This window comes from Kryptolebias marmoratus, linkage group LG15, assembly GCF_001649575.2.
Source record: "Kryptolebias marmoratus isolate JLee-2015 linkage group LG15, ASM164957v2, whole genome shotgun sequence".
Lineage (NCBI taxonomy): Eukaryota > Metazoa > Chordata > Actinopteri > Cyprinodontiformes > Rivulidae > Kryptolebias > Kryptolebias marmoratus.
The window spans coordinates 5,629,807-5,656,379 of NC_051444.1; the positions used below are offsets into that span (position 1 = coordinate 5,629,807).

The window sequence follows — 26,573 nt, forward strand, 5'->3', positions numbered from 1 at the left end:
AGTTTGGCTTCATATCATGTTGTGTCTTCAGGGTCTTATTATATATATCAGAAACTCTGACATACTATGAATATGAGAAGATTTTTATATATAGTCATTACTTAGAATAAAGTGCTGTTTGATATTTTAGTTTTCTACCGTTTTAAGTTCACACCTAAACTCGTCCACTTTAAAGGGATAATTTGGCTCTTTTAGAGTGGGCCTCTGTCTCATTGAACAGCCTCAGTTTGGAGTATCAGCTAGCGGCTAGTCTGAGCAGAACGAAAGTAAAAAAACTCCGATCTCTGAGATTTTATAGCAGTTTATGCCGATACTATTGTATAAATCTTTGCATTACTGTCAGTTTTGCATTGAATTGTTATTTCAGCAGAAATATAATGTTATACTTGGAGGACGTTACCCCAAGCTGCACAAGATGTGCTGCTAATAACCATAAAATTATATGTAAACAATATGTAAATGTGAGCTTGACAGCAGTGTAAAGCTTCATAAAGGATTGCATATCACCCGCCACCTTTCAAGCCAGAGTTTAGGACTGAGATCATCTTTGTTGAGAAACGACTCATTTTGGTCCAAGTCTCATCCAATATTTCATTATCTTACCTGATCTGTTAGTGCTTGGAGTCTGTGTTGTGAATGACTGTCAGCTACTACCACACAAAATCTTAGCTCCATTTCTGTAAAATTCACTAAGGTATATTTATACTTCTCTTGGCTAAAGTTGATTAGCTGTGGTGGCTCGAAAAAGTTAACCAGTTATAGATTGATTAATTACTTTCTGAGTGTTTGATTGAAATTTCTTCGGTGGATTATTTGTTTTGCTCACAGACAAACAAGGTTAACTCTAACAGTAAAAGCTGTGTTCAATGTATGTTTTAGGGACGATGCTCAGCTACTACAACCCCAAATTTTAACTCACTATGTGTAAAATTGACCAAGTTACGGCCCAGTTTCATTGGCATCTGTGAAGTGATTCATGAGATATTTTGCTAACAGTAGAGACAAACTGACAGACATGAGCAAAAGCAGCATCACCCTTTCACCTTTGGCGGTGGGTGATAATTAGCATTTGCGTGAATTGCTTTGAAACCTTTTAGATTTGAGTTGTTTTACGACAGCAGCGTTTCATTTTGGTCTTAGCTCTGCTCGAAGTAGCCGTTAGCATGTGAGTCCGGTCAGAGTTCAACTCTTTTCTTACAACCTGTCGATCAAAAACGTATCTACACAGAACCCCACTTCGGAAGATCTGAACTGTCCCTTAAATATGAGTTTTACTGAAAGCAGTAAACTGTAATGTATAAGTATTTGGTGCAAGTATAATGTGTTGTTATGACTGAAGCACAATTGCGCACAACTCTTGTAAGGTTTTTGTGTGTCATTGGTGGGAAAATCCGACTTTCGCAGGACTGATATGTTATCATGTGCTGCTTTCCCGAAGTATTACAAGCGAACATTTTAAAGCACAGACTTACACCCGCCCCCCCACATCTCAAATGGTAAAATTTCATGCCCCACATCATGCAGCTGTGTCTGCAGTCGTTATTGACTCGATAGAGGGGAGCAGCAGCACACAGTAGCAACTTTTGCAAGACATTAAAAACACAGAACTCGTAGAGAACAGAAGAGGTCACAAGGTGAACGTTGTCTTCAAACGTGTGGTAAAATCCTTATAAAGTGGTACCTGCTTGTGTTACATGCGGATCTTTGTACTGCGTGCAATGAGACGCATCGAAACGCCACCGTTTGGAGTGGCACCTGTTTGAGTAGCACAGCTTTTATTTTCTACAAGTCATTTCTACTGACTGGGTGCAACCACTTCAGATGTCGCGTGGGCCTAAAAATAAAGAGACGTCACAGTCTTGCATGATCTCATTAGTTAGTTTCTTTAAATATATGAACTACAAAATGTGTCCATTTTTAATTAATTTATTTTAATGAAATAAAACCTGTAATTATTAAGAAATGGTGGCTTTCATTCTTCCTGTTTGTGCCTATATTCTGTACAGTTGTCTGTACATCATCACCACTGATGCTCCCTTGTTTGAAAGCACTTTTTATCTCTGAAAACGTATTACGCATGACTCCTATCTGTCGAACAAGGCAGCGGAGTGTTTTGAAGAGTTGAATCTGTGGAGATGATGTAGTTCGTGGAGCTGAAAGTGAAACCAGAAGTGAAGCCTCAGAGCGATGCAAAGGTGAAACACGGCCTTTTTGTCGCTGAGGACATAGTGCCACCTAGAGGAGAAGGAGGACTTTAATCCAAGTCCTCACTTTTATTTGCTTCCACATTTTTAGAAATAATTAAAGAAATCATATAAATAACGTCAACATGAAATTCTGTAAAGTGTAATTTAGTGTGTTAATGTCTCCATTTAATCTTCACAAGAGCAATAGATTAGTTTTAAACAAAACAAACAAAAAAGGTTGATATAATGAAGTTGTTTCCCCCATTATGTTAAACATATGAATCCACACATCTTTTACCACACGTCTATTACTGTTAGCAAATAATACAAGAGTTCAAACTACAGGATAGAAAATACAAAAGTGTAAGTTTAATAAATGTATGACAACAGAGCAAATCAAAATGTATGATTTAACAATGCCAACACAAGACAATGATACACAAAATACTTCTTAAAATAGTACATGGTAATGATAATTATATTGATTGTCAGAGATTCCCTCCATTATAATCAGGAGTTTTCAGATTCTGTGTTTAATTCAACAGTAAAACTCAAACCAGGAACAATTATCTTTCTAAAACATTTTTTTTAATTTATTGTTGAAAAACTATTAATCAGTTGTTAGCATCTGTATATCATAAAGTGAGCAGTTATATATAAATCTCATGAATAGAAAAAGTTTGATCTTCTCTTAAATGTTGCAGTAAAAGGGTTTGATTCACTGTTTGAGAGTCTACTTCTTGACACGATATTGGGCTCCAACCACCATGTAACTGTCCGGAGAGATGTTCAGGCTGGGCATCTTCACTTTGTCTCGACAGTACCTGACCTCAGATCTGCCAGGGGTCACACCTCCTCCTCCTCCTCTGCAGGGGTCGTGTTTCTGCAGGTAACCGATGAAGGTCTCCCACCCTCCACCAACACGAACCATCACATGACGCTCATTCAGCATCTGGAAAGGAGACGAGAGGCTGTGAAATCCGGGAGGAGAAAACTGGTCCTGGCAAGATAGGTAATTATACCAGAAAAGATCCTAAAAAAAGTAACAAAAATCATGTAAAAACACAACCACACACTAGTATTTGCAAGCTTCTTCGTGCATGTGTAGCGTTCACCATGAAAAGCAAATGATCTCTTGGATAGCTTTGTCAAAATCTCATTAAACTAAATGAAACTTCACCTCATGACACCAGCTGAGCACACATGCTACACTAATCCACAAATGAGCATGCACACACACAGACACACACAGATGCAAAGGCCCACAACACAAACCTTAAAATAATTATTTTTTAAAGGCCACTGCACGGTCCGTCAGCCTGTTAACTGCTGTTTCAGAGGGCTCAGATGTATCTGAATGAATGCATCTTTTAAAGACATTTGTCATTATAAAGCCGAAAACAATCCGTTGCCATGGCAACTACTGCCTCAATGTGAAGCCTTGAAAATGAAAAAAAAAGAGGAGAAAATGAGATGAGTTCAGCACAGACCATGAACTCCCAAAGCACATTAGTATTCCCAGGAGACCTTACTCAACCCCACCCCCTTCCTGCCCTATTGGCAATAAACCCTTCATTACAGAACCATTAAGATTGTGTTAATACAAGCAGATCTGCTCGTCTAATGCGTGTATGGGCAGAGAAGGGAGAAAGAAATCAATGGTTCGAGCGCGGACATGTGCTCAGGCAGGCAGCTCCAGAGGAAACTCCAGACGAGGCTCTCCTCGGCCGTCATCCTGCAGATTAAAATGTTCAGGTTGACAGGGGTCAAGCCTGACATGCTGGCTAAATCACTTTCCTGTCAGACACGGACGGAATATTCACCAGATCTGCTTTCATTCACAGAAATTCAGATTTAAATCCTCGACTTTTTCCCATGTGTTTAATATTACATTTTGTCTTTGGGGGTGTCAAATTATCTTACTTGGCACCTCTTAATTAACTAAATAAATTAAGAAATTTAACTTGCATTTATATCTTAAACATAATTCTCCTTATCTATTCTGCTGTGTACACCAGAAGACTAATAAAATGAGCTAAAAATTATGTTAGTCAATACACCAAACTCATCAAATAAGGAAAAACATACATTTTGCATTAAAGTATTTTTCTGAAGCGCTCTTTGTTGAGCCAACCTTTCTCCTTTGTGTTTCTGTAACTCCCCCCTACCCTTCATGTTTCCATACAAAGTGTGCAGCCCATAAACTAACGTCTGGATTCCCATGTGCACCCCCCCCTCTGGCTGCTCCATTGATTCCTTCTCTTCTCTCCTGCTGAAATATGCATGAGTGTCCTCAGGAAAAAGACCAACACCTGCCAATAGGAGGCAGACTTTAGCCACATCCACTGCTTCACACGCTGCTTTAAAGCAAACTCAGAAACTACATTTTACAGTAAAGCAACAGCCCAAGAAGAATCAGGACTGTAATGCTGTTTCTTTGTTATGCCTCATAGATGGAATTGCTTTTTTCCTTGAAACTTTCTTAGTAAATAAAAGTTAATGCCACACACAGTGAGATTCACACAACTGATTAATGAATGTGTTGCATTTATGTTTTACACATGAGGATGTTCGAAAACAAAACCAGGTGATCAAGGAAGTGGGCATTTGTACATTTAGGATATAAAGAAAACATACAGATGAATTAAAAGAAAACAAATCATTTTTTTCTAAATTAGACATTTTTTTTAATAACAACTTGTTGTGTGCACAACTTGGAAAACTGAATTCTAGGCTGTGCGTTATTGTGTTGGCCCCAGTCTGTGTTGGATCAGTAATTATCATTTTATTATTGATGTTAGAGCTGGACATTAGGCTCAAATGTTTTCTGTCAGAGGAAAGCTCCCGTGCAGGTGTCAAAATACACCTCTAGTGCTCTTGAAGCTGGTTGGAGAGACCCGGGGCGACTCTGTGACCATTGAGAGAAGATTTCTTACACAATTTTTTTTTTAACATGCTCAAAACTCAATGGATCAGGACTGCGTGTCTTTGCGACTCGCACGAGGAAATTGGGAAATTGAGAACCGCCGCAAATGTTTCGAGACACTTTGGAGACTGTTGTTGATGTTGTTTGCCAGCTAGTCGCCAACAGTGATAACCCAGTGAAATACGAACTTCAGGCTTGCTTGCATCCTGCTTACATGGAAACCTGATCCACAGCCTTTTTTGCCATGGGAGACCATACCAGAGCCAAACTGCCCTGGGCAATTTACAAATTATAGACAGTGACTCCTCTGCTAAACAGGTAAAATGTTTAAAAACAACATACTGGTTGTGTGTACCAGCTGATTAATGCAGTCATAACTGATGTGTTAGCATTCTGGCACTTATGCTCATCACATACAGTAAATACTTTACAGAGGTTTTATGAAACAAAATAAAAATCTGTTTTTTATCGAATATATTGTATATATTTTTATAAACGGCTGTTATTTAAGCTTTATCATTTTAAAGACTTTAGGATATTTACTTTTTAATCTCCCCCCCTCCACTGCAAAGCCAGAGGTCACAGAACAAAGAGCTCATTTAGTTAATGTCTTGCTTAAGAATACTTGAGGAGCACAGATGAAAGGGTTTGATGTTAAAATGCTCGTCTGAAAGCAGAGAAAACAATAAGTTTTGATGGTTTACTGCCTTCTGAATAAGATTTTTAAGTAATAAAAGATAAATTAGTTTGCATGATATTTGGAGGTGTTTAAATGGGCTTTTATTTGTGGTCACCATCAGACTGTATCCTTGCTGCAAAGCTGAAGGAGAACCTAATTGGTTTCAGAAAGAAAAGAAAGCCTTCCTCTTTTTGAGCACCAAAGAATGGCAGAGCACTCCATGGCCTGTGTGACTGAATAGCCTCCAGAGGGAATAGAAGGGGGTTGGGTGAAGGTAGAAAAGGGGGGATCGGGTGTAAAGTTTACATGTGAGGAGGGGCGGTCATGCTCAGCCGCTCATTAACAAGCTGTCTGATTAAACCCCTTGCTAATGACTTTGTCTCAGTAATCAATAGTATCTGCTCTTTAAAAAGGTCTGTACACACCGAGTGCTCTCAGGGGTTATCTTGACGTATGATAATTGAGGTTTACGGTGTGTTTCCCTGCACGTGTATGTAGACGTCTGTGGGCTCCAAGGTAATGGATGACATGAGGATCAATGGGCCTCATCGCTCCATTCAAACAGCTGAGGTGTGCTTTCTTGTTAAAGGTCAAGAAAAATTGGAAGGAAGTGTAAGTTGTGTCTACAAACCAATAATTATGGTTAAAAATTGACAACTTTATCTGCAAGGCTGCAGACTTTATCTGCAAGATATGTGAAAAAAATCCTTTAAATATTGCAGTAAAAACAAAACCAAATGGTTTTTTTTCAGCTGTTTATATTTAAATCAGTAGACATGCTGTGGTTATCGTGGCTGTTTTGCCTCAGGTGGTTTTGCCCAATGTTCAGACTCGCGCTCCTGTGTCACGAGCAGAAACAGGTGTTCTGCTCCCTTAAGGTTATTATTCTCTGGTAAGAACAGTAAAGAAATGTCAGGCAGAATGTAGCTTTAAGAAGCTACAGCTGAAAGTATTAATGACCAGTTTGAACTGTTGGCTCATGTGTTTTTTGTTATATATTACAATTAACCGCCCTCATGTAATTGCCTGTGTGTGTATGTGTTAGTCTGTCTGTCTGGTTGCAAAATATCTCATGAATCACATTTTAATGAAACAGACATTGTGCTGTATTATGGTATGGTAGTAGCTTAGAGTCACCCCCATCACTTACCCTGAGCTCTAAAAGATCTAACAAGATCTTTATTTTAAAGCATTGCCTTGGGTGATATGCATTCCTTCAAAGGGGAACTAATTACAATTTAAATCATTTGTTTAACTGTATCTGTTGGAAAAGTGAGTTGTGCATGAAAACATATCTGCTCAAAGTGTTTTAAAAGTAAACAAACCTTTAAGCAAATTATTCTGTTGGCGTACAGTGAACGTTAAAGCTGTTACATTTTCTCTTTGTGTAGATGGATGCATAAAGACATGGGGGTAAAAAAAAACCTTGATTCATATTTGAAACCTTCCCCACACAGACATGGACTTTAACTCCCGAGTGGGCTGCCATTTAAACCGCACACCAGGGTCACGTCTTTGCACAATCACCCACAGAGAGACGTGTTTGTTTTCTCCACCAGGTTTGTACTCTTTGCCGAAGGTCTATGTTCTGAATACAATCATTGTCAGCCCGGTCTTATCCTGACCAATGGTTGCCAGGCAACCCAGCCTCCCATTCCTTGAGCCTCCACACAGACGCATACGAGTGGAGCACGACTGAAGGAGGCTGAAAGGCACCACGCGATGGCAAGTCAGTCACTCTGACACACCGGACTTGTTGCTGACTTAAATGTTGAACGAGAACTTGGGGGGATTTTGTTCCTCGTTTCTTATCATGCACTGTAGCATCAGCCTTTGTTGTGGGAGTCAATAACAGTGGTTTTCAATTAAAATTCAGCTAGGTCTGCCAAAACAAATGGTCCAGAGCGAAATTCTCTTTTAGTGACAGCAACTCTAGTTTCCTTCACTCACCATTTTAGTTTTCAGGCCTGTCCCGCTCCATGTGGTAGCATCCCAGAGATAAACTGTGCACCACCTACAATGACTTAACATGAATGCAGGAAAGGCTAAAACCACCTAAAGTTTTTTTTTTACTGTAAAAGCAGAAAAAGCTGAGCATCCTGACATGAATGATCATAATTGCCAGAAAAGTTGTGCAACCTAAAATTAATTGGCATAAATACAGGAAAATGTATGTAAAAATAGCTATTTTGTTTAACTCTACTGAATTTTACAACCAATTTGGGTTCAGATAAGACTTGATTTGGGCCTGTATTCAAACCACGGCTCGCTGTTGTAAATTATTAATCTACATTTCCCTTCCATGAATCTTCAAATAAGTGACTTTTAATATTGTTTTTACTACTTTAACACCTTTTAAGCAACAAATCAGACTCAAACAGGTGCCACAAGAACAAATATTTTTTTTTAATTTAACAAATTAGTTTATCTTGTTTTGATTTAGACATTTATTGTATCAGTCAGTCTGTTAGTGATGCTTAAAGTAAGAAACTTTATATATTTAGTCATGAAAGCAGGTCAGGGCGTATGGTTTGCTGAACTTTTGAGGGTGCTCTACGTGGGGTGTATAGTTCAGTGGTTTAGTGGTATAACATGATAATTTTTTAAGACAAACCCAGCAGATGGATTCTTACCCGGATATACAGGACTTTATCTCCGACACGGTAGCAGTTTTTGGGTTGCTTCTCAACAGGAAACTTGGCAGGACAGCTGCAGGGAGGATTTTCAGTAATGTTTTTCACCTGACAAGAGATTAAAAGTAGAAATGACCCAGATGCAGTATGAATAAAGTATGTTAATTTAACTGAAAAACACATACTATATCATCCAAAACACTGGTGCCCGTGCTCCTCCGGCTTTTAGATTTGTTGGATGAACGGGGAGTTTGTGCTGCAGGTTGGGGGGTGACGGGAGGTGTGTGTTGGTTTATTGTGGCAGGGCAGACATCGACGGTGGACACCAGAGTTTGGTCCGACAGCAGAGCCGCAGCAGATGTGTCAGCAGCAGCGCAGGAAGAAGAGAACAAAGGGATTTGTGTGGAGGCTGTGGTTGTACAAAGGTTAGAGGCTGAGAGGGACGAGCGTGCAGGCGCTGGGCTTGTTGTGGCTGATGGAAGATCAGAGGCGAGGGAGGCAGCGAGGGGTTCAGGCAGACAGGTTGTAGTGGAAGTGAGACATGAAGGAGGAGGAGAGGAGGGGGATGGGGGTGGGGGGGATTGTGATGGTGAATACAATGATGCTGGAGGAAAAAAGGGTAGTGGAGATGATGGAGATAAACCCCCAACCTCCTCTCTTTCTGTCTCTCTTTCCAACTTCACCAGCCCTGGTGGCTCTACTCCATACCTGGAAATGAGGGGGAACAAAAAGATAAATCAGAGCTGATAAATCAACATTAAATGTAAAAGTAAAGTTTCATGATTTTTAGCCAGGAGTACAAGTACCTGCAAACATCCTTTGAGACAAATCGAACAACACACACACCGCTGTCAAGGTGTGACTACATTTTAGAAACACTTATTTTCAGCTAGGTTTAAATGGCAGAAAATAGTGATCCTTTTTTGTATTATCATTTTAGTGTGGTTTTAGTGTCAACATTGGGTCTACACTGCAGGTAGAGCTGTCTAAACCAGAGGTTCCCAAAGCTGGGTCTGGGGTCTCACTGTGGGTCATAAGACAGTAAGCTTGGGGTCATGAGATGATCTTCAAAACTTAAATAAAATTGCAAAATCATTTCTAATATCTTATTGTTGCAAAAGCCAAAGCAAATACACATGGATCTGAATCTAAGTTGTAAAATGTGCAAAATGTAGTTTAGCATTATTTGTCTGCAATAATTTGGATCTTTTTTAAAAAAAAGACATCATCTGCATGATGCCATATTAAAAGTTTAAATCATTGTTTGGTTTCTGTTGTGTCCTTTTTGCACTTACTCTTGAATCTTAAACATCTGTTGCTCCAAACTTTCGTTTACCATCATCCAGTATTAATGAAACCCTCACAGATGTGCAGGTTATTTACTATATGTCCATCAATGCACTCCCATAACATGGGCTTGTCAAAACAAGCTACATTAATGTTTTCCACTTTAGTTAAGAATCTCCCATCTTCTGTTTCAATAAATGCAACAATGAACTGTGTTCACTTACAAGTGTTTTAGATATATTTCTGAGCCCATTTAGAGCCATTCAAACTGCTTTTAGCTCTGTTAGATGTGTTTTTTCCTTTGTTTGTGTTTCTTTGTGTTTCTTTATTATCTTTATAAAGCATCAGGAAAACCAGCAACTTCTGCTTTTGATAAATGAAAAAAAATCTTTTGTGTTGTGTTTAATTTGACCTTTCCAGAATGATGTTTTACTCTTCATGTAGACAAGTGGATTTTAACTTTTAGGAGTGGTACTTTGAGTAGACAGCTGCGAACTTCAGGTTACCTGGCTGCAATCCGGCCCAGCTCCATCAGGCACAAGCACACCTCCCGAGGCTGCTTGTGAAGGACTTCACTCAGAAGGCACACAACGAACAAACAAAGAGGGTGGAGGGGGCAGAAATGGGAACAAAAAAAACCCAAAACAAAACAAATCAGGTGACTCATCTGAAAAGAAAGATGTTTCCGGAGATAAAATTTTATCTCTAACAAAGGAGAACCAGAGCTCCAACTGGAACCGAGAGTATTCTGTCTCTTTTGTGCATCTCTATCTTTAAAGGTGAGCAGGAATTCCTGTGGGTTCTGGATTTGTGGCTGAAGATATGAGGGCTTCACGGAAAGCAAAACCTCACCGACCTCCACTATCTTTTTATGAAAGGATCTGTGATGATAGGGACTGTGTGGGTTGGGTCAGTTTTAGATCACAGAAAAAGTTTGATTAAAATTGTCAAAATGACTAACAAGAAAGACAAAAAGAGTATATTAAGCTGAAATGTTTTTTACTCCCACCGTACTATGGGAAGGAAGATTGTGCCTTTGAGACACAGAGAAAGGAAACTGCCTTTCAAGAAAAGCTCAGCGAGTTTCCTCTCAGTCAGTTAGCAAAGTGAAGCAGACAAGAGGGACTCATTGTCTGTAAGGATTTACCTGCATATTATTATTCTCACGCATCTGTGGCCCTGCTCAGACATGCCCATGGAAAATGTGTGCAAAAAAGCTCGGTAATAATACAAAACGGTGTCCGGATGCAAACCTTCCTGCTCCAGACACACACAAGCAACACATAAACCATTAAACAAAAATGTGCTTTGGATGCATCATTTCAGTTTTTATAACAACTGTCATGGTTTTGTGGTTTTGTGAGTTTTTTGTTTGGGTTTTTGTAGGGTGGATACCAACTTACATTTAAAATCCTTTCTTATGGCATGTTTTCTCTAATTGTTACAACCCCCCCCCCCCAAAAAAAAAAAAAATAACATTGTGGATGCCTATATTGTTTGTGTTGTCATTATTTTGTGTTTAACAGGAATAAACATAATTTGTGTGTGTTTCAACCAATGATAGATGAAATCACAAGAATTTGCCATCATCTGTCAGGATCTGGGTTCTTTTTAAGTTGTTTTTTAAGTTTCTTTTGTTTTGAGTTTATTGTTCTGTTTTTAGTTGTTTTTTTGTTTCATCATCATTCACTTCTCCTCAGTTTATCACTTGTTTACCTGCCCTGCCCATCTGCACCTGAATCAAATTTGTAATCACTCACCTGTGCCCACTTCTCCTAATGACCTGCTGTCATTAAAACCTGGTCATCTCCTCCACTTACTGACTGGTCTGTTGTTGCTTCGTGCGCTGCCAGTTTCCCTCTTGTGTCTCGCTGCTGTTTTGGGTTTATGTTTTGTATTTAGTCTTGTTTTTGCTGCCACGTCAGCTTTTTGTTTTGGGGTTTCTTTTTATGTTTTTTCCTTAAGCTCAGAATGTGGGTTCGCCTCATTTTCCACCACACCTGACATCATCATTTTATGGGGCAGAAGCTAAACTGTTTGGGAACCATTGATCTAAGACACACAATAGTTAGAGCTGTCACCTCCCAGCAAGAAGGTTGCAGGTTCACTTCCTGATCTGGGGCCTTCTGGGTGGAGTTTACATGTGGGTTTACTCCAAAACATGCATGTTAGGTTAATTAGTAACTCTAAATTGTTAATAAGTGTGAGTGAGAGGGTGAATGGTTGTATGACTCTGTGTCCCTGTGATGGACTTGAGACCTGTCCAGGGTGTCCCCTGTCTCTCACAGTGATAAGTGGAGATGGGCATCAGCTCCCCGTGATCCAGAAAAGAGAAACGGGTGAAGAAAAGTCTAAGATACATTTTCTGGTTTTAACTCACCCAAATCTTCAGATTCAAAAAGGTATGCCTCATCAACGCCGATCTTTCGGCACCAGTAGAGGAAGTTGGCGGTATTATCTCGGGCGAAAAATGATCCAGAAGTTGCATCAGCTCGCCAATAGATCACTCCTCTGACAAATGGCTGCCATTGTTTTAAAACACACACACACAGAGGAAGTGAGTCTGCAGTGGAAACTCATTCACTTATTCCTCCAGCAAGTCTTTTCACTGGATTAACAAGACTTGAATCTGCACAATGACACAGCCACCCACCTTTAAACCAGCAGTGTGTAAATATACGCACTGACTGAGACATCCTCCATTACTCTAAGTGTTTTGTGTGAAAGGAGGATAAAAGGAAATAGAACTTGTCAAAACAAAACTGTAGCAAAGTGAGGTTTAGTAAAAGAAAACAAGACTAGATGTGAAAACTAACTCACAGTCAGTCAGCCTAAAACCTGACCCGGTTCTTATTGTGTTCTTAAGGTTTGTTCATTTTTAACACCTGGACCTAAGCGCTGATAAAAGAAAGCAGCATCTTTGTTCTGTTTTTCATTCTGATTTGGTTTTGTGAAAGTTTCCACATAAACACCAATAAAAGACTGTTTTAAGGAGCTGGTCAGATGTAATTAAACCTAAATGGCGCTTTTCTTTTTCACTTTATTGTAATTTTTTTCTTTTTGTTTAAAACTTTACGTGCAAGGCAGCAGGTGACATGTATTATTTCAAAGAGTACTAGTTTTGATTTCATTTTTCTATCTCTTCTCTCAGTGTTTGTCTTTAAAACTCTGTCCTGTCACACAGAGTCCCTGCTTACTTACTGCTTCGCTTTTGTTGGTTACATACAGAATAAAAGTAGCATGTCGCTCGTTGCCTTACATGCCAAAGATTTATGCGGTCTGTTAGCACTTAGAGTATATGTTCAGGCTGAGTTTCAGCTACTACCACACCAAATTTTAACTCAATATCTGTAAAAAATTGAGTTACAGACATTTTTTTGTTTGCTAAAGTCAGTCAGCTGTGGCATCAGATTAACTTCAAATGTTAATCAGTACTTTCTGAGAGCTTCATTAAAATCTGTCCAGTGGTTTATGAGATATTTTGCTAACAGACAGACAAATGAACACACACAACAAAAGCAAGTACGTTATCACCTGCTACCTTGAAAGGTGGGTAATGATAAATCTACTAAGTAGGGGGATAGCTCAGTTTCTTTCTTGTAAGGCGCTTTGCATTAAAAAAAAACAAACGTTGTTTTTGTTTACACTTGGGTTGGTGCCTCACCTTGCCGTTGTTGGCGTGAACCATCTTGTCTTGGAGCAGCTGCGCCAGCTGACAGAGGAGAACGCCGTTATCCAACTTTTCTATCAAGCTGTCTGCTGTGAGGGTCACACCTGTGGAGGATCCAGACACGCTGAGCATTTTTCAGCCGTATCATTAAAACCATCAACCTAAATATGTGGGTTCACAGTCGTATGTTTTCCATTCATTAGACGAACCGACTTACAGGTGAAAAACACGATAAAGGTCAAAGTGGGGTTCAGTATCCTGCTCCAGAATAGATAACAACTTTCTGATTGAAGATCAATCAGTTTTCGTGCAAAATTTATCGCATCTCCTGCCAAGTAATCGCTATATATGACTTTCCCGTCATGCATTAAAGTGAAAGCAAAAAAAGAGATAACTGTCAGAAATTTTCGATCATATCAGCTGATTTCCCTTTATTTCGGTGTGTGTCAATATATCTAAATAAAATAATAATTTACTGAGCCCTTGTAATGCCTGGCAAAGAGATTTTCATAAAATCTAAACAAGTTTCACAGACTGAAGCAATAAAGTTACACACATTTTTGGAATATAAAAGTCTCACCCAACATTTTGCTGAGCCACAGAGCCAGGTCCTCCTTCATGGGCAGGAGGCTGGCGTCGTGGCGGTACGGTAACCACTGGTTAAACTCCTGAGGACTGGAGAGGCTTGGTCCAGAGCGTCTGTACTTTGAGGAGAGAAGACAGTTCAGCTCCGACCCGGTCTGGTTCTCTGGGCTCAGAGGACTGTCGAGACGGGGAGGCATCATTCCTGCTTCACTCTCCATGCTTCTCCTCTGGCTGGTCTTTGATGGACCCTGGTAAATCAAATGATTGAAGTTTATCTGAATTCGTGGTCATATGTTTTAACTGGATTGTCTCATAATAAACAGATTAAAGGTGACAAGTCATCTCAATATTAGGAATTTCAGTTCAGTACTTTATGCACACGTCAGTTTAAGTAATACAGTACATGATACTTCTTTTATGGCATTTTCTTGCTAAAACAGGCAAAGTCTTTTCTGAAAAAGGCCTAATTTGAATGAGAGCATTTTGTTTTTGCCACAAAATATGTAAAACTGCTTATTGTCATTTGTGCTCCCAAATACAACTTAAGAGCTCTGTGTTCACAAATGCACATCCATAAAATGACAGACGACCTTTGAACTGTCAGCTGACACCAGTTCAGATTGTCTCATCCTTTTTCTCCTTAATTTTTAACTTTTACTTTGCATTTATAGCTGCAAAAATTACGATTATGGGAATGAAATATGATGTTTTTTAGATGGATAGTCAATGTTATTACATTCCCTAACCATGTGAAAGTTTAAATGTAGTGACTAAATGTATTAATCATTAATAAAAGTAAACATTAGGTTCTCCGTGTGCAACCACAGAGCTCTACTCGACACCAACAAAAACAACAATGCATGTTGAAACCCTCTTTTAGCTGCAACAGCGGCTGCCGTGAACAGCCCTTAAATTTACAATCAAACCATCCTGTCCACACAGCCATTAATCAAAGGGATTAAACTGACTGACTGCAGACAGCCGCTGTTTAATAAGACGTACTGCCACGGCCCTGAGCCCATCCCCTGGTGCTGCTGTACGGCTCATTTATTTTGTTCCCAGAACAAACTCCATCATAAAGCTCTGCCCCATGCAGAGGCATGTATCGACTGTTAGCAACATTCGCTGCTAATCAGCTGGAATTAGGATGACAACACAAGCAGCGGGTCACTGGTTCCGCTGAAAAACTGTACGGAGTAAACAAAGGGATTCGTCTGCAGCAGATGACTGACGTTAAAGTTTCAGTTCAAAGTAACCAGCCTGTGCAGACAAGAGTAGAAAACACCCAGGTGGTAAAACAACATAAAGTGATGATGGTGGCATCTTTGTCACATCTCAATATGATCCTAACAATCCAGTTTGATTATCAAAACAGAAACATTTAAGGATTTTCAGGTGTCAAAGGATGTTTTATCGTTGAGCTAATGGTTATAACATTTATACCAGTGTTTTTGGAAGTATGTTCACATAAAACAGCATCTCTTTCAGCCTAAAACTAAAATATATGAATAATAACAGCATGACATAATTTTGTTGTAGCTGAACACAAATCTGTGTTTTTTTCAGAGGAACGTTACCTGGGATTGAAATGCTAACATCATCAGTGATTAAACTTTTTAGAGAATATTACTTAACCAATTCACATGGAAATTAATGAGATTATATTTTTTATCAGCTTTTCCAGCAACTCTGAATTATTTTCATACTTTGGAGAAATCAGAGAGTCTAAAAAGGCAAGAATTTACTGTCATTCCACCATGATCGATACATCCACATGACCTTCAGCAATCAATCATCATGACTCAAAATAGGTTCAGTCCAGAAATGTCACCTGAAACAGGACCAAACAAGAGGAAAGCCATCAAATTTGCGTCAAAATACTGAGTATTCAGCTCATATCAGATGGACGGAAAGACAACAGAAACACATTTTCTGTCATCGAGTGAATTCCTGATTTAGCTGAGTTAGTTTGATGTGCCAACGATGAAAAAGCTGTGTAAGCTTTATCTGCATCAGTATCAAATGCATGGCTAACTTGTGTTAAGGGGGTTAATAAAACTTTGGACAAACATGCTAACATTAAGGCAGCATCTATTTCCAGAGAAATCTGAGGTTATTCCAGCAGCACAGTAAGACTTCCAGCAGGGTGGATTTATAAACCTAGAGAGAGAATGAGCTTCCTGCAATCCACTTCAACGTCCTGTGATAGATGAAGAGGAGGAAATCTGAACCTGTTTCAGCAAGAATGAACACAGGTTTTTCTTCCACAAACTGCAAAGTTTAATTTATATCCCACAGTCTATTCCTTTGGCCCATCCTGGGTCATGAGGGAAAAGGTGCCTATCCCTGCGGTCAGTGAGTGAGAGACAGGGTACAGTCCATCACAGTGCAGGTCAGGATCAGATCACAAATTATCCTAATATGCATATTTTTGGACTGAGGCAGAAAACTGTAATACATAAAAAAAAAAAAAATCCACAGAAAAAGGCCACCACTGAGAGTCTCTCTCAACTTTGTTTTATGAGTTGCTGACATCAAATTCTATATTTGTTTAAAAGAGGTGAAGCAGAGGATGTAGCCCTGCATTCCTCTCGGGGTGCAGTGAAAGGGCTCCTTTGTAAACACGTGGTGCAGACGGGGTGCAGGTCTGTGTAATGTGTTTATAGGGTGCGTATGAAGGGCACAGCCTGCCAAGTTTGAGGTTGGTTTACGGGTTGACCGGCGAGCCGTGAGAGCCTGACTCTAACAAAACATCCAGGTGCAACATTCGCACCTCGGCTGCAGGACGGCTCTGCCGGGAAGGGAGGTCAAAGGTCACCCACAGGCCCAGCTCTCAGACACTAGCAGCCTTTATATTCCTGCAGAGCTTAGTGTCCACATCTGTACACACACACAGGTCCGTGCATGCATCAGTGTGTCTGTTACACTGTTTATTTTGCTCTTCCTTGATTTGCTTCAGTGGAATCCCACGCTTGTTAAATCTTCATCTTCACAGTTTAACTGAACATTAGGTGGAAACATCTGAAATGACATACTCTCATATCTAACTATGTGTGCAGCATGATGGTTCTGATAAAGCGCTGGATGGAATAGCTGCTCGTGTGCTGTATGTGTACCTGAGGTGATTGGTGCATTTGTCCTTCAGCTCATATCTGTCACTGGTGTTTCAAGAGAATAAAACCAGAACTTGTCTGAAAAACAACTAACTCCATGATTAGTTAGCAAAAATCCTGTCGTTTACAGAGGCTGGCAAAGCTCTCCTGTTTATTTAACCCTCCCGTGGCCTTCAGGTCAAATAGGCCTGAAGTTACGTTATTTTCCTCTTTTTAGTTACGAGGACTTTGGGAGCTGTTAAAAATAAAGAAATAGGAATGTTAAAAGAGATTTCTGTCACATACTCAGTTTGTGTTTTGTTGTTGTTGTTTTTTTAAGTTGTATTTAACATTAAAGTAATGTAAAGACTCAAGCCCTTTGCTTTTGTCCTCAAATCTGTTCAACATCATATTTTTTATTTTTGAAGTACAGTAACTACATATAATCACAGCTCAAGACATTTATTTTCTTTGGCTTTTAATTAGAATGAATGTTTATGGCTTTTAAGTAATTTTGCACTTTTACTTGTTTTATATTCTCTGTTTTATCATTTCTTTTTCTGTTTAGATGCTTTTCTGTTTTGGCAATTACAGTTAATGATTTATTTCACTATTAATTATAGATAATTGATTGTTTTATTGTCTGATTGTGCAGCACTAGGTCAACATGAGTTGTTTTAAACGTGTTTTATGAATGAAATTGATTTGATTGAAAATGTAGAATTTTAATTTTAAAAATATTTCCAACCTTACAGAGGTAGATTTCTATGACTGAAGGTGTCAGTTTTTAAGCTTAAAATAAGTCATAAAGCAGAAGAAACATTAAACATTGAAATTATTCAATGTTTCTTGAAGAAATGTATATCGCCTGCTGCATTTCATGCCAGTTTTAAACTAAGATCAACTAATAATAAAAAAATGATGTAATAACAGCCTTTTTTAGTCAAACCTTGTAAATAACATTATGTGCAATGACATGCAGCATCATGAAATGTCACAAGATGAGTTAGTGCACAGAATATTTGTGCCACATCAAATTTGAGCTCAATATTGGGAATTTAGACGCCTATTTCTGTCTTGGCTAAGGATGATTAGCTGTGGCAGCCATCTTGAAGTGGTTTGAAGATGCACATGAAATGATTGAGTTTCAATAAAATCTATCCTACACAGGACTGAGAGCGTACAACCAGAACAGAGGAGATTTATGTTCTTCAGCGCCAATACAATCTATGAAACTGCAAACTAAGGTCCAAGATTTGAGTAAAGAAAATTCAAAACAAATACAATGAAAACTTACACCTTAGAACAATCTGTTTACTGACGTGATGGTACAATGATGAGAGTATAATTACTTATAAATTATTCAAAAATGCAATATTGAAGCACACACATGATCATTATTCTGAATAGGGGACGTATTTGTACAAACAGTAAAAATAAAAACTTCTACAGTGAAAATAATTTCATGTTATTTCTTAAATTTATGTTATTGTCATCACAAAAAGGAAAACCCAAATTTGAACGAAATGTTTTTAGCTAATATTGTGGTTTATCTTCAGTCACAACAATGGTAATAAGAAATGAAAATGTTTAAAAATAAGACATCATAGATGAAGATACAGTTCCATTATATCTTTCTGACCCAAGTTTTGTTGAAATGAGCAACTATTCCTGCTCTGAACACAAAAATGTACTCACCAGATGAACAGTAACTGCAGGATTTCTGTTTTTTTTTTTTTTTAAATCCCAAAGACGTCCTTACTTTTGATAGACGACGTTCTTCACAGTGATTTCTCCTCACCTACACATGGACACATGACTCGCAGCCAGATGTTCATCGCCCTCAGACTCGCCACACGTTCAGCTCACAACAGCGTAAGAGTGAAAGAGTTCAAACAAACTGAACACGCCTGCAAGTTTCTGGTGTCGACTTACACTGGGACCAACGATGGAAGAAGAGCCAGAAACACAACCTGAAAGAAACATTAGCACAGACGACACTCATGTTTTATGAGTTTTCTCATGTCTGAAGAGCCAAAAGTCTTTTTTTTTTTTTTTAAAAAAAAGCTACGGTTTAAAGGTTTAACTATAACATTTATAGTTTACCTTTTATCCCTGAAGCAATGCATGTTGCTCGCCTTGCATGCCAAAATTTTAAACGAACCACAAATTTTAGAGAAATATTTGTAAAAAGGACTAAGTTACAGCTAAATTTGTGTTTGCTATGGTTGATTGGCTGTGGCAGCCATCTTGAACCGAGCGGACTCGGAACAGTAATTGGTAATAGACGGACTTCTAGTCATTACTTTCTGAAAGTTTCTTTAAAATTCATTCAGTAGTTCATGACATAATTTGCTAACAGACAGACAAACACATGAAAAGTGATGAATCACATGATCGCCTGCCTTTCATGTCAGCAGGCGATAAAACAGCTTTACAGGATAGAGAGAACAGATTTATCATCAACAAACTAATAATATGTTACGTGTTACTGGATCTGTTGGGCCCAGGTACCAGTTTCACTGACTACTTTAACAGTCACAATACAGTCCCTATTTTGAGTTTTATCCTACATTTAATTTAACTTGTTCACACAAGCTATAAATCAGTGATGCATTCATTTTTTTCTGGTCATGTAGGCAGCTGATTCCTTATCATCTGCTCTAAAATTTGCAGAAAATGCTGAGAAACCTGGACAGTGAGCATGTATTTGTCAGATTAACTAGTTTTTTTTAAATCACTTTAGATAATCCTCTAGATTTAGTAACAAAAAAGAAGCACATTCAGATCTTGAAAGGCATAACAGCCTAATAACTGTAACAAAAAAGGTTGGGTTTGATTTGCATCCCTGAAACAGCTTTATACCAATGATCTGAACGTGTTTCTCTTGTAGTTGTTTTTTTTTCTACATTTACTACTTTCCACAGACTCAAGAGACATGTTACCATGACAACAGAGCGTGACACCTGGTAACCAGGGGGACCATCAACAAAGCGGATATCATCAGTGGATCTAATTTGTTTAATTTGTTTAAGAAAACTATCCTGGACAGCACCTAACCATACAAACAGGCTGAGCACTTCAGTTCTTTTGAATGATGTGCAAAAAGGAGGATTTTACACAAAATTAATGATAATAAAACAGTTTTAGAAACAGGAAGCAAAGAGTTGTATATTCCAGCTATAAACCTTTGGACAGAAACTTTTTTTAAAACTGACATTTATCTTAATTTTTTTGCGTCAACATAACTATTTTTTCCCATTCCAGCTCTGGCAAACAACTCTTTGATTATTAACAATTTATTAGAAGAACCATCACCCAAACCCGACACATTTAGGGTAATAAAAATGGATTTAATTGAAGCTGATAATGAGCATTGTTGCACAGAATGTTGTTGTTTTTCATTTAGCTGCTCCCTTCTGCAGAGGTCGCCACAGATTTGGCATTTCCTTTACAACCTGCAACCTGGGCTTAAACCATTAGATTTCTTTCAAAAATGTTATTTTTTAATTTATCTGAAAATAATGACAGAAAGCAGCTTTGGGACCTTAATTAATCAGCTAAAAGCCAAACTCAACATTTTGATTCCTTGCCCTTGTGTTCGAGGCTCCGTCTCAGGTGTGACTTCTGGTTCATTTGCAGCCCCCACCCTCCACCCCCGGGGGACAAGTCCCTCACGTCTCTGCCTTCATCAGACACTCCCCTCTTCCTCCATAAGTACACCTCCCCACTGATCTGCTCCTCCTTAGTATTCATCTGAGCTACGCCACCGTGAATCCAAATGAAAGTGTGTGTTAATGTTTTACTCTCATTACGTGCTGCTGTCATTCAAGATTAAATTTCCTCAAATCATTTTCTAATTTATACTCATCTCCTTTTTTCTCTGGTTGGTTTTGAGTTGGGGAGCACATCCAGCATGAATCACATCCTGTTCCTGGTTTAAAAAGCTAAGTGAGCTTCCGAGCAGGCACGGTACGGTGAACATGCTGATGATGTTTTAAAGGCCTGTTAAACTCTATCTGACAATGACTCAGAAGCACCCGCAGAGTTAATAAATAAATAGAATCGGCATCTGGATGACAGCTTTGATTGTGAATTGAAGCCAGACAACACGCTGGTTTCCTTTAAGTGAAAAGCTGGTGTTATTCTACATTTCCTTGTCAGGAAATTACTGTATGAGTACTTCTTTGGCGGTCGCTTTGGATGCATCCGTCTCAGTCATACTTTTTAAACAGATTGTTGTTGCTTTGTTCTGAAAAATTATTTCCATCGGAGTCCTGGAAGGCAAAGATAATAAGCCACATTTTGGTTTTGTCACATTTCTCTGCTGTTTGAGTTTGCATTTTAACAGGAGGGTCTGTCTGGTGTTGAAAATATGATTAAATTAAAACAATGTCTCAGCTACACGATGTGGATCAGCACACACATGACAGATGGCATCTTAGGTTGCCAAGACAACTAAACCCTAAATCCCCCTTCATCTTGTACCCCCCTCTGCCCCTCCCTTTGGTGGTGGGGTGGATAATTCTGCAGAGCACCATGTGCTGTGCAACACTCAAATTGGTCCCCTGGGTCAAGAGGACCTGAGGCCCGTCAGATGGGGACACACTTATTAGAGACTCACAAGTGTTTTATCATTCTGTCAGATTAGAGCAGATCTCATTTTGAGGGAGTATGAGGTGTCTGGATAAAACTGAGTGTTTTATTCTTGTCTGTCACACACATTGCTGTTCTTTTTTTTTAAACTTTTTTCCAAATAAGTCTAGATCATAAAATAACCCTAAATATATACATTTTGTGCATGTTAAGCTACATTTTTATCTGCTTTTCTTGAACATTGGCTTCAATATTATCATTTCAAAATGCCAGTCAAGATGAACTATTCATCTTCAGATATTGCATAATTTCTCCTTTGGTTCTGCAGGAACATAAGGAATGAGTAAAGTAGGTTTACAGATGACTAAACTAATAAAGATTTGCATTTCTAACAAAGATATGGACTTAAAGATGTGAAAGCAGAGAGCATCTAATCTCCAACATAAAAGTCTAGAATTTCTAATGTTGTTTTTGTCCTCTTGTATCTTGAAAAACTTTCACCATGACTCAGCGTTGAAAAGCTGATTTTATCATTTTCTAAAGTTTCAACAAAACAAAACTGTTTAAAGGTTAGTTTCACATACAATATAAAGAATCCTGCTTTTAAAAAAACACCCTAAATGTCAATACTCATGTGACTTTCATTCAATAATTGTCCATACAGCTTTGTTCTGATCAAAGTTGCATGGTGATGGAATATGTCCAACAAGATTTTTTTTAAAAAATATGACGATAGTGCTGAATGACCTAAAGCAATCAAAGGGCCACACCTTAAATTCAGACAATTGTGTGCTATGCTAACCAACACAATTTGTTTTGTTTTTTTAAATGCCACAGTCACAAAGGTTTATTCAATTTATGACAGTATTGTTACACCCTGCTGTCTTCTTCTCCAATGTTTGAACAGGTTGGGAACACCTGTGTTGGCTCCTACAGAGGTTATTTAAGTTGCTTTTAATCAGTCTCTCTTCCTCTCACTCCCTGGAGCAGCAGTTCCAGGTTTTGGTTTGTGTTTGTTTTTGACACTTACATAGAAATGCGTATTTTGGGGCATACGAACCTGTCTTGTCTCCCCTTTTTGTCTCTGTCGGTCTGTGAGAAATGGGGGCTCGTCCGGGATTTTAAACCTGGGACCCTAACCCTAACCATAGCTCACTGCCAGTCACAGCATGTATCTAACTATTTTGGTCTGTAGATTTTAGCCTACTTATGTAAAACAATATGGTTTAAGTTTGTTATGTTGGAAGACCCTTTTAGGGCTTTTTTCTATTTTTTTCGATGATGAGTTTTGAGCATAGTTGACAAAGTTGGTCAAAATATTTCACTTGAAGTAAAACTCTTTGAATTCAACAAGAACGTCTTGACATATCTGCTTGTAAACTAACCCTTGAAAAACTACCTAGATTGCCAGTCATCTTTAGTCTGGTTCTGCCAGCAGAACCACTGACCCTACTGAGTCGGGAATTTAAACTTGAGCCGAATGTCAGCTATTATATTCTCATCTAAGAGTAATTTACTTTGATTTTAATAATATCATTTTACTGTCTCTGTAGTAATCCTTTTAAAATATGGAACCTGTCTCCCAGTCACAGCCTGTCGGTGGGTGTGTGGTGTTGAGGTGCTCATATAACTGATTATTAAATAATGTGTCAGTCGTCCCTAGTGATGAAAAATGAATTCTGGTTACCTCGACTCAGACTGGCAGGCCAGGCAGTCAGTCGCCGCAGGGCAGACCTTTACTTTAATTAAACTACCCGTCACACCGAGTGCCAGAATCTGGAGCTAGTCTGGAAATTACTTCACTTCACCTTTCAGTTTACAGCAGGAAACAAAGGAAGGGAAACAGCCACATTTACAGTGATGTGTGGCTGTTTTTGTAAGCCTTTTAAAAAAAACAACCTATGTGCAATGTGAGGATTTAAAGGAGTCCCAAATTTGGCCACCAGAGGGCAGCATAGCGACTTCATCTCAAAGCCTGGAAGAAAGACTGAAAAAGAAAAAGGGGAGCCATTTTTACTTTAAGTGAAGAGGGGTGCAGCTATTGTGATGTGGTGTTATATTTTTATATTCAACTATATCAATTAAATATATATATATATTTTTTTAAAATGCAGGTTTTTATTTCTTCCTAAAACTGCAAATAGCAAATGGGTTTTTTTCTTTGACTGGAACTGAAAGGGATTTTCTCTCCTTTTCAGAGCTGTATGCCTATGCAGCTCCATGGTTACCTGACAAAGGCTTAATGCACTTCAAAACCTTTAGTCAGACATGGAGAGGGCTCGGCTCCACAGCAGCCGACTCGTCGTCATTCGTCTCTGTCACTGCCATTCCAATCATTTGGATTTTAACGAGATTACCGGGACCGAGTAGAAGCAATGGAGTACCAGAGTAATGCAATTATCAGGTGATGGAGTGCCTGAAACGGCTGTATTATCACTGGCGAGTCTCTTAACCCCTGTCAACACAAGAGAGATCACTGTCACCCCTGTGTGATGATAGGAAAAGGTTTACCTAAATGAGGAGAATATGAGCAAATATGTTGCATTGTGTTTGTTGATAAACTGTAATCCTTCTCAGAGAGAAAACTGCTTGAATGTGAGTCTTTGTGTCTGCATTGAGACTGTGTGAATTATATTAGAGTTAGATGAGAAAATGTGGAAAATGTCTTCTGTTTTCTCACTCTTTCAGCTCCAATCTCAAGGTCCTGAGGTGTCTCCTGACAACCACAGTTCTCTTTTTTCACCTTTTTTTCCTTTTTACACGCGTGTCCTGGTCTCCATAGAAACTCATCTCAGAATTGAAACCTGGGACAAAAGATGGAGAAAAGAAGAGAAAATAGGCAAGGACATACAAAAATAATACACGCAGATACACAAAGATCTACACGAGCAGAGTTGGACCGATATCACTGTAATGTCTAAATCCTTCACTATCATAAATTTATGTTTACAAAAAAATGTGTTAAATAAAGCATCTCAAAATATTGAATCCTTTGTTTTATATGAGTAGTAATCGTTAAAAGTGGCTGAAATACTGTATACTGTGAAATGTTCAATAAATTTCTGAAGGTGAACTTTTAACAAGACTTGTCCCTTTTAAGTAAAAGTTGCAATGAAAAAAACAAGTGGAATAAAACAAAAACAAGCGTTGAAACCCTCCATCTAAAGACTGGACACCACCTGCAATTATGCATCAGCTTTGACGTGAAAAAGAATTTTCCTTCATCATCTGTTACAACCCCTCTGCTCCCTCTGCTCATAACATCTTTGTTTTCCAGAAAATTTTAAATTATTTCAATAATGCATCGAAATATTTCTAATTTTGCTTATTTATATAGTGACATAATGTGCTGACATGTTAAAAAAAAAAATGTTAAAAAAAATAGTTGTTGCTAACATGCTCCTTTGAAAGTCAACTTTACAAATTATTAATTTGTCTGTGAATCACTGGGTAACAACTTGTCAGAGTTTGAAACTATACCTATAGTTTAATAAAACTAGAATTTTAAAAATCCTGCCGTATTTATTAAAGCATCAAGCTGTAAAAAGTCAGAACTTACATGGAAGTCGTTCTCTTATAGTCGCCCTCTGCTGGCCGCTGGTTGGAGTGCAGGTTTAAAGCTTTTCTAAATTGGCCTTATTTTCTAGACCTGCCGGTTTGTTCATCTTTTATGTTCAACCAATAATTTAACACATAAATCCTTCAGATGTTTCACAAAGCTATACTGACGTGAAAAAATAGCGAGCTAAATCACTGATCAGATGTAATACATTTAAAAGATGTGACAATAACAGTCAATTTTATTTATATTAAAAACTCTATAAACAAACTATATGAAACTTGTTGTAGTTAAACCAAAAGGGGCAAAATTGGTCATAATAAATGGCACTAGCGAAGAAAGCAGACAGTCCATAAACAACAACTAAAATGCAATAATTTTTTCTATCTTGTTAATTCAGAAATGAATCATTTTCAGATCCCCTCCAGATATTTAGAGCTGATCTCACTGACTCTGTTAGATTTGCGTTGTAAGTCTTCTGCAGAACTGCAGGCGGAGAAAATGAGAAATCATTTGCTTACTTTATGAAATGTTGTGGTTATATCAGAAGGAGTCATTCAGAACTTCATTGATTCCTGAATGATTTTATGGAGAAACTGTTCCTCACTTTATTTTATATGAAATATTCTTTGCATGGATGTGAGAAAACAGATGTTTGAAGAATCAGTGTGACTGATGAAGAAAGGTAATCATGACCTGTGAAAGTTTGCTGCTAGTTTTGAAATTTGCCTTTGACTTAAAGTGGTTTTAGGACTGTAATGGTCAAGATTTAATGTATTTATATAGATGTGTATGTATCAGAAAAGAAAGAGTCCTTTAATCTGAGCATGTACTGATGCAGTTAGTTAAATAGTTATGCCTCTTAAAGGCAGTATTAAATAAAAAAGATTGTAACTTTCTGTGTTGTGTACCTTAAATTACCACATTGCTTGCATATATGTTAGTTTTAGTCACTGCTGTCTGGGAGCTGTTGAGCTTGACTTGCTGAAGCCTCTCCAGCAAGGACTTTGCATGTATTTGTGTGTGCGTCAGAGGAAGAATTGGGTGTTAAAGTGGTTTCAAACACCATGTCTGCCAATTCTGATTGAGCAGAAGGAGGAAAGACTGACAGATGGACAGAAAGAGTGAGAGGATGAAGAGCAGTGTTTTCTCTCAAAGGAGCAGCAGACTGACAGCTTCACAGTGAGCGTGCACTCTTCTTGTGCAGCAGTGGTCAGGGCAGTGTGAAGAGAAGACCATTAAAACCTGCTTGTTTATGTACTGTGGAGGTGCAGAGGAGAGTCTGAAAATGAGCGTCCGATACTTTGATCATGACAGCTCGCTGTCTGCAGAGTCAAATCTGCTGCAGCTCCAGTAGGTA

General features: G+C 38.5%; 1 protein-coding gene across 1 annotated transcript; it reads right to left on the bottom strand.

Moving 5' to 3' along the window:
* Positions 1–2,535: 2,535 nt before the first annotated feature.
* gas2b (growth arrest-specific 2b) lies at positions 2,536–18,925 on the bottom strand. Its single transcript, XM_017404695.3, has 8 exons — positions 18,757–18,925; positions 13,962–14,214; positions 13,376–13,485; positions 12,092–12,233; positions 10,218–10,281; positions 8,610–9,132; positions 8,425–8,532; positions 2,536–3,138 (listed from the first exon to the last, which is right to left on the bottom strand). The coding sequence occupies exons 2-8, from the start codon at positions 14,182–14,184 to the stop codon at positions 2,920–2,922; spliced, it is 1,389 nt and encodes a 462-aa protein (XP_017260184.1). The 5' UTR covers positions 14,185–14,214; positions 18,757–18,925; the 3' UTR covers positions 2,536–2,919.
* Between the last annotated feature and the right edge of the window lie 7,648 nt (positions 18,926–26,573).

Coding starts and splice junctions, on each gene's coding strand:
- gas2b (XM_017404695.3), bottom strand. CDS start 14,184: ATGGAGAGTGAAGCAGGAATGATGCCTCCCCGTCTCGACAGTCCTCTG. Junction 9,133..10,217: donor CTGGGCCGGATTGCAGCCAG/GTAACCTGAAGT, acceptor CCTCATTTCCAG/GTATGGAGTAGAGCCACCAG. Junction 8,533..8,609: donor CCAGTGTTTTGGATGATATA/GTATGTGTTTTT, acceptor ATCTCTTGTCAG/GTGAAAAACATTACTGAAAA.